Below are 8,291 nucleotides of genomic sequence, written 5' to 3'. Positions count from 1 at the left end.
CCCCCCCCCCCAGTATTTGTTGTAAAAAGGCTTCTAATACATTGAAGTGGCTGTTGCAAAACTTGCATGATTTATTAACATTCCTTATGTGCTAGCTACAATGTGGGCTGATATTAGATGCATTTGTTATCTTGGCTTGGATCTGCAAAACAAAAGACAATTGCTGATTTTAAAACTGTGTGCTTACGTAGACATAGAGAAATGGTAAGTCTTATTTTGTGCTTTGGTATTGCATTATAAACAGAACTGTTCAAAGAAATATAACTAGTTCATAAAGCTAAAGTTATATTTTTAAAATGTACTGTAATTTGAGAATTACAGTGTGTTTGACTGCCTAGCAGAGCCCAAGAGTGTATTTGGACAAGAAATAAAGGAAAAAGTAGAATAATGGAAACAAAGTAAGATTTCCAGGGCCAGTGGAGATCTGAAGAGTAAGCTGCACCTGGAAAACTAGGTTTATGTATATTTCAGATTGCAATAATCCTAACTTATTTCAATTACAAGAAAAAAAAATCTTGTAAAGTATTTTGTAAATTGTGTTTCAAATACTCTCTTGACATTTCTGTGACAATGTTCATCTTAAAAACTCATCAGGAATGCACAGCCTGTTTCATAGGCTTTTTTCTCTATGCAATGGAGGGATGTGCTTCATTTTCCTGTTGTGTTTGATGTGGGACTGTGTGCGCGTGTGTGTGTGCGCGTGTGTAGAACCCCTAAAGCAGATCATCGTGTCTTCTGTTCCTGGCTATTTTGCTGTCCTGTCAGGAGAGTGTCTCAGTTTAAAAAGATCAGTTTTACACCTGAGGAGTATATAAATATCACAGTTTTGGGGCTTACTGATTGGAGACTCCGAATGGGAGGATGGTGTCTGAGATGCTGTTGCATCATTCACATTGACTGCTTAACTGGAGACGACAACTTTGCTAATCACTTACTAGTTCTCTGAGCCCTCACCTCATTCCTCCACTAATGGCAGGGACTTCTTATTCAGGGATTCTGTAGTAAACTTCCATTACTAAAGCAGGTTGGAATTTTTTTTAGTATACATCTTGTACATTAAATTCTATGAATTACTAGTAAAGGGAATAAAGTAGATGAAAACTGGCCTTTGGCTAATGAACCTGAACTATAATTAACCTATTGCTTAGGAAAATAAATGTTTCCTATAACGTGGTGTTCCTCGCCTTTTTCTTTAAGTCTTAGGTTTGCTCAAAAGATAAATACTGAGAATAAAAATACAGTATAAATTGGGAGGTTTCTTGGACATTTTTACTGACACTCTTGAAAAATCAATGATTCATTGCTGTGTGAAGAGTCCGATAAAGTAGAAAATTACTGGAATTATCACTAGCATCCTTCTTTCCCCACATTACCTCTTCCCTTGGTCCAGCAGTTTTTGGTCTGCTGGTTTTTGAGCTAGTACAGAATGCCAAATGTGGGGTTTTGAGGGAAGTGGTAAGCTGGGTATCACCATCAAGAATAGGAAAACAGCCTTGAAGTCAATGTTAAGTGTTCTTTTGAAATAATATGGAGAAGGTGATGGGAACACGAAGTAGTCTCGATTTCTGTTTGGCTGTGTTTTCTGTCTGGAGATCTTGGAATTCAAGCATTTCTTCTGTAACTTCTGGATCCTGAACCTAAAATATCATCTGCGTTTGTGAATACTGCAGGTTTCTTAACTATGTTGTTGATAGCTGATGGATACATAGATCACATAAAAGCACTGTAGATTACAAGGGTATAAATCTGTAAACTGTTCATATTTAGTTGTTTATATACTGTATAATGTTACTGCTGCTGTACAGGACAGGTAATATATCCCTGCTACGTAATACTACAATACTATATCATATGCTTACAGTTCTTCTCTGTTAGCACCAGTTACAGTGTTAGCATACCTACTGCTTAACTTGCCCTATGAACTTACCGTATCACTGCAGTTTGTTAACACACTTTAGAATTGGATGTATGTTTTGCACTTTTAAAGAGAATTAATTTTGAATACTTTCACATTTATTAACTTCATGTTGTTTCAACAGCCTTGGAAGCAATTCAGCTTTTTGTATTTCATAAACATTTTCATAATAGTACATTGATTTTTGTAATTTTATGAACAAAATTACATGGGTTTTATTCCTATAATTCCTATATGTGACTTAAACTCAACTCTTATGTAATGGTCCTTTATTTTTTCTCTTGGTTATAGGATATAATTTGATGACACAGCAAACTTCCTTCAATACAGTTTAAAACTTTTGCGTTTGTATTCTGGAGCTTTAATAAGGCAGCTCTAGAAACACAGCATTTAGAATACACATTGTCAATGAAGCAATTATGAACTCTTGTTTTAATACAAGAATATTATACCACTTTCTCTAGGCCCCTAGCCCCAAGTGCTTCTCCACATAGAAATGCTGATGAAAACTGTTTTGTTACTCAAGCATTGCAGTTGTTCACATCTCTGCTTACTGTGCACTTCATGAAAAAAGTATTTAGACGTTTTGTATGTAAGCATTACAAATAAAGATAATGTAAGCAATTCTTGCAGGTGACGCATAGCTTTTTATCACTAGCAAGAAAGCTGCTGTATGCACATTGACTATAAATCAGGTCCAGGTGTTGCTTTTTCATGGTTTTTGGTTTTGTTTTTTTGTATGTTTGTTTGTTTTTTTTTAAACAAAGGTGTGTTGCTTAAGACTATGAAATGTTTCCAAACCTTTACTGACTGATTCAGGTTCTTTGTAGGGAGTACAAAGTGTTGGTGTTAGCAGCACAAAGTTGCTTTCGAAATTATCTTGGAAGTTCTGTGACTCATGTTAAGAGAGTGACAAATTATTAAAAATGTCCTGGAATCATTAAATTACTGTCCTTTATATGTAATTATTTTTGCTGTGAGAAATGAGTGTTCAGCTATATTAAGAAAGTCTTTTAAGAAAAACTTCTCCCAAGTTGGGTAGGTGCAGATTGGACTACAAGAGAAATGTCTGTTGTACCTAAGTATATATTTGCAAACAAAACTTAATTTTACATCTGGTCATATTTGTCTGTTTGTTGCACATGTATCGGTATTTGTGGATTAAATGCCTGCTTTGATGTAGTTATATATTACTTTCAGTAACTTTTCTTTGAGAAAGACAGTGTTTTTCTTTAAGTTGGGGGTTCTATACAGACTACACATTAAAAAAATAATGCTATGCCATATTACCGATTATTTTACTACCCTCATGTGGTAATGAATGGTGGTTTAAAAAAAAAAAAAAAAGGGTTGTTTAGTATCATTACTTGAAGTCATACTCCATACTGTGGAATCCTATTTTACATTGTTGAAATATGGGTATAATATAGCTAGCTAAAAGGGAGAAGAAAAAAAATCCAAAATGAAGGTATTGGCAAATGCTACAGATTTAAGGTGTGAAATCTTGATGTTTTCCAGAGGTGGAGAGAGCTTTCCAGTGTAGCCTTTCAATAAGGCTGTGTCTTCAAATGAAGACCTGTGAAATGAGAGCTTATCCTGTGCCAAGGCAGTGACATAAGGGATGTCAGAACGGATCAGAAAATGAAAAACTTATGTAGCAGTTTGTGTCCCTTCCCCTTTGCCCCCACCTCCAAAAAGAAACCATGGTAGTTTGGAGTCTCTTCAAGCTCGTGAACGAGCTGCTAGGAAGATGGGTTATTAAACAGTATGGACAACATGATCAAAATATGTAATGCAGTGTATCCTATGATGTTGTTCATTGTTAGATATCTAACATGTATGTGCATGGATGAAAGTATTTTTTATGTACACAGTTGTAATCATACACGCAAATTGTAGTTACAGCTCTAAACAGTATTTGAAGTGTAAGAGATTAACTGTGTTACAAGACTTGAAATTGCAAGAACAAAGGTATTCTGTGCAGGTCTTGCGGTAAATATTATTTGTACTACATTACTTAAACGCTATTACTACCTTTGTTTCTGGAAGGTGGATTAAAAACTAGTAGGGGACATGGTAATTGCAATTTAAATGGTGAAAAGTTGCAGTTCTGTCATGGCAATTGCTCATTGTTTTGTCTTGGTCCTCTGACATCATTGTCCTTGTCTTTTTCTTGTCTCTGCTTTCCCATTATGCCATTGGCAAGGAGTTGAGAAGTTAGTCCATTACTTCTGTGATAAAGCGTGGTACAGTACAACTTCAGATTTCTTCCCATCTCCTCACGCATTTTCACTGTTGTGTTGGGTTTTTTTCTTTTGTTTGGTTGTTTTTTTCCCTATGCATGATGCATGTCTATCGGAGATGTGCATGCAGTTTTCAGATTTCTCATTGCTTCACTTCCCTTGTTCCTCAAAATACTGCAGGGAGAAAATGCCTTTATTTCATTCTACAGAGGTATTAGGGTATCAAGATGGGGACTGAGGTTAGAGATACAGAATAACCAAAGCAAAACTGAAGGGAATTTTAAAGTAGTGATATTGTAATGAATGTCACTGTCATGACCACATTGATTTGACTTCTTTATCAGTATAACATACTTGTCTCGATTTTCCAACATAAAGCTAGTACAATCTCAGTAGTTCAATAACTGTGTAATCCTCTTTGTGGATATGTTGTCATTTTTCTCTGGATGAGGTAATAGCCAGTTTTACTTGAGAGAAATAAGAGAAAAATCTCTTAAGCTAATGTGGTAGGGACTGCAATTTAGTAATTTTGATTGGTGCATCAATACATGCAAGTCTTTGAAGCTCTTTCTAGTACAGAAAAGTCTGTTTCTTTGTTGTGCAAAAAGGAGCATGTGCACAAAGCGTTATGTCTAATATACTTTCAATTTGGGGAGAACTAATTCAGTTACACTGTACTCAAAATGTTTTAGAGTCCAACTTCACATTTTAAGAGCATCCCAAAGGAATGCAGGTGTTTGTCCACCTGTATATTTTCCTTATGGGACAAAAATAGAAGTCTGGTTAGCATGACAGTCTGCACCAAGTCATGGTCTGTCCCACCCTGAAATATCAAAAGTGCACTCAAAGCAATGCAGATGACAAACTTTTTTTTTTTTAAGACTTCCATAAAATAAAATACTAGGCCTAGAACGTGGAATGCTTCTTTATCTTTCTATTCCCCCCTCCTTCTTGTGACGGAATTCACCAAGTACTAGTCCTTCTGCTGGCTGGGGGTTTTTTTTGTGGTGGGGTTTTTTTTTTTTTGACTAATAACATGCCCATCATTTATTAAGACTTCCCTATTAAAATGAAAACTTGTGCATAAGGCAAAGATGTGAGCTGTGGAAGAAGATAATGCAGTTTTCACTGTTAAATACCTTGTCAACTGTTACTTGCATAATTTGGAAGTGATGTTTTTCTTTCTGTGTCCTCTTGAATGTTAATACATGTAGCAACTTGAAGAGATTAAAAACTGTAATCATCATAATTGGACAGACTTTGACTAAGTAGAAATACAAAATTAGAAAACAGTACAGTATTTAAAACAACTTAGCAAAGGTGGTACCAGAGCTTTAGTGTCCTCATAATTCTTAGCACGTAGCTGTTTTCTACCTTTGAATTGCTAACTTTCTGCATATTAAGCTGCTTAGACCTTTTTCGGTTATGAAGGATAATGAGGAAAATGTGTATTTGGCTATTTTTATATATAAAAATGCAAAATTGCCCAAATGGAAAAGCTCAAATATTACCTAGTTTTTGTCAAAAGAACTCAAAATAGCATTATTAAAAGCTTACTGCTTTGCTGTATTTCAGATATTTTTGTGTTTAACTCAACTTTCCATACAAATTTAGTTTCTTCTGTAACTTACAAATTTTTCATTTTGCTGATTAGTATAACTAGGATTATTTGATATAAGGATAGGATTTGTAATGCTTAGATTCAGTATTTATCTGTGTTTTTGAAGACTGGCATTTAGAAACCCGTTCTAGGTGAGGGGGGAAACTTTTGTGACAATTATTTTTACATATTAGAATCTGACACAATACTGTTTGCTATAAATGTATCGATTTTTTTAATTCAAGTAGGATTAGAAAATTGGAATTATTTGTCAAAGTATTTTTATGGGAATCAGGTATATATTGCTTTGGTTTCTGCACTTATTTTTAGCAGTTTTGTTCTTGCAGGTGAGGTTGCAAACCAGTAAATCATTTTGGGTAACATCTGTCTGTAAGCTGGAAGGATAATGACTTCTGTAACCCATTACATAAACACTGAAAAAATGACAAATCTGGAGGATTCTTTTTTTTTTTTTAACCTGTAACTCTCTTAATATATTGAAATATTAATTGTGTTTAGTACTTCCTTCCTGTAGGATTGCTTGGTTAAGAAGGATTCACAAAGTTAAGCTAGTTTTGGTCACGTAAGGAATAATGTTTTGATACTCATTTGACACTGTTTTGAATGTTTTTTTCTTTTTTTCCTTTTCCTCCCTCTTTCCAAAACAATTGTGTTTAGACTGCTCAACATATTTGCACTTACCTGTATATCACTTGCTGATGTCACTGGTCCAGCTTAGATGTTGCCTTTGCTTACAGGTAGAACCAGTATATTCTAAACAGAAAAACTGCTAGGAAATCAAAATTAGATTGAGAAACCTTGATATTTCTCTCATTACCTTTAAATTTTTTTTCTTGATGAGGAATTTTGAGGATTCAGTTTTCAGTTGTAATCCTGCCAGGGAAAAGATGAAAAGCTTAAGGAATCCCGAGACATGCTATCGTCCCAGAAATGTAACAGGACTTTGGCATGCACAGCTATTATTACATTCTTCCTGCTGATTCTGAGGGGAGCTAAAAAGACCAGACAAATAAACTTCATTCAGAAGTTATGAATAATTCAAGAGAGTGACTGAAGTGACATTTTTAGTCAAATCTCTTAAAGACAAACATTGCTTCTTTTTTACTGACTATATTTCACTCTTAAAAAAAACCTGTTTACTATGTACATGCAATCTGTCAATTGGTAAGAACTCAAGTAGTTTAGGGATAAGACTAGCTTGCGGTAGTTCAGTTCCGCTCCTTCACAAAGAAAATGAGAAAACTGTCCAAACCTGAAACTTGCTAAAACTATAGTTTAAGTTTTTAATCTGTTTTGGGATTTGCCATCAATTACAGAATTTTTAATAAATCTCCCAAGATCTGTATACAAGTTGCAGGTCTAGGATGTGTTTGTGAAGCTAGTACACACATTAATCTTTAAAGTCTTTTTACAGGGAAGAGCAAAGAGAAAATAAAAATGACCCAGAAGAGGTACTGGCAATTCTCTTGTCTGATACATGTCTGATTAGATTGTATCTTCTGATAAAATGTAAAATCTTCATTAAGTTATCTTTGTCCCTTGGTTATCAGTGTAGTAGTATATGATCTCTAGCTTCACATGTACTCTGTTGTACTGCTTTGTAGGAAGATGGTTTCTTTATCAGCCCATTTGGAATCCATTCAAGAAAAACAGTTACCTAAGACTAATCAGTAGCCTAATTACAGCATACCTGTATCAGATTTTCTGACCTCTGTAAGGCAAGGAAAATGCACTGTAAATTCATGTGGTCCATTAAACTCCTTTCCTGCCTGTACAGTATGGAACATTGATAAAAGGTTTGGGATAGCTAACTTGAGCGTGCAGTGAATAGAAATTAAAAGATGGATACAGTCTGATAGCCGTTGCATTTGTTTATTCAGCACTTCAGAGTTGATCAGTACTTGTGTGCAATTCTTATGCTGTCCTGCAGATTTAGGTGAAACCATCAACCATGCCTTTTTCATGATTCTTTTTTTAAGCTAATGGGTTTCTTTTTTGTCTCTGTGTTGTTATATATTTCAGTACTGGTGTAATTTTTTCCACTTAAGTTACGTGTCCCATGAACCATTCTGTTTTGCCAAAGTTAAAGTTTTGATTTTAAAAAAAAACAGATATACAGCCCTTATCAAGCATCCAGTCAGCGCACGTTGGATTCAGAGTGTTATTTGGTGTTTTCTTTGCTTAATATATTATTGTATTGTTTTCTCTTTAACAGCCTCAAGTACTACAGCCTTCCAGCAGCCTTCCCAGTTCCACAGACCTCGCCCAGGGAAAACTAATAAAAATGCCACATATCGAGGCCCACAGTGAATATCCTAAACATGGTCTGCATGAAAATAGCAATCATCAGAATCAAAACGCTGCAGATGTGTCTCTCACAAATAGCCTGAATGATGTAAACTCTTTAATGAGCATACAGTTAAACATAAAAGATGAGAATGCATCATATTTGGAAAATTTGAAAAATCAAAATACTGAAGACCCTGGAGAGGTGGCTATTAATAAAGAAGGT

At 34.9% G+C, this 8,291-nt stretch overlaps 1 protein-coding gene across 3 annotated transcripts in view; it reads left to right on the top strand.

Annotated features, from left to right (window-relative positions):
* Positions 1 to 8,291, top strand: part of CCSER2 (coiled-coil serine-rich protein 2) — a 74,859-nt gene that overhangs the window by 61,366 nt on the left and 5,202 nt on the right. For 2 of the 3 annotated variants that reach the window (XM_010567885.1, XM_010567884.1), the window contains exon 10: positions 7,995 to 8,289. In XM_010567885.1, coding sequence (XP_010566187.1) covers positions 7,995 to 8,289 — 295 coding nt within the window. Of the gene's footprint in view, positions 1 to 7,994; positions 8,290 to 8,291 lie in introns of those variants that run through there. The other variant, XM_010567886.1, reaches the window with a different exon arrangement.

This window comes from Haliaeetus leucocephalus, unplaced genomic scaffold, assembly GCF_000737465.1.
Source record: "Haliaeetus leucocephalus isolate CR32 unplaced genomic scaffold, Haliaeetus_leucocephalus-4.0 Scaffold229, whole genome shotgun sequence".
NCBI classification, from domain to species: domain Eukaryota; kingdom Metazoa; phylum Chordata; class Aves; order Accipitriformes; family Accipitridae; genus Haliaeetus; species Haliaeetus leucocephalus.
Note: the sequence above shows the minus strand (reverse complement) of the source record. Positions and strands in the feature narration are given on the sequence as shown.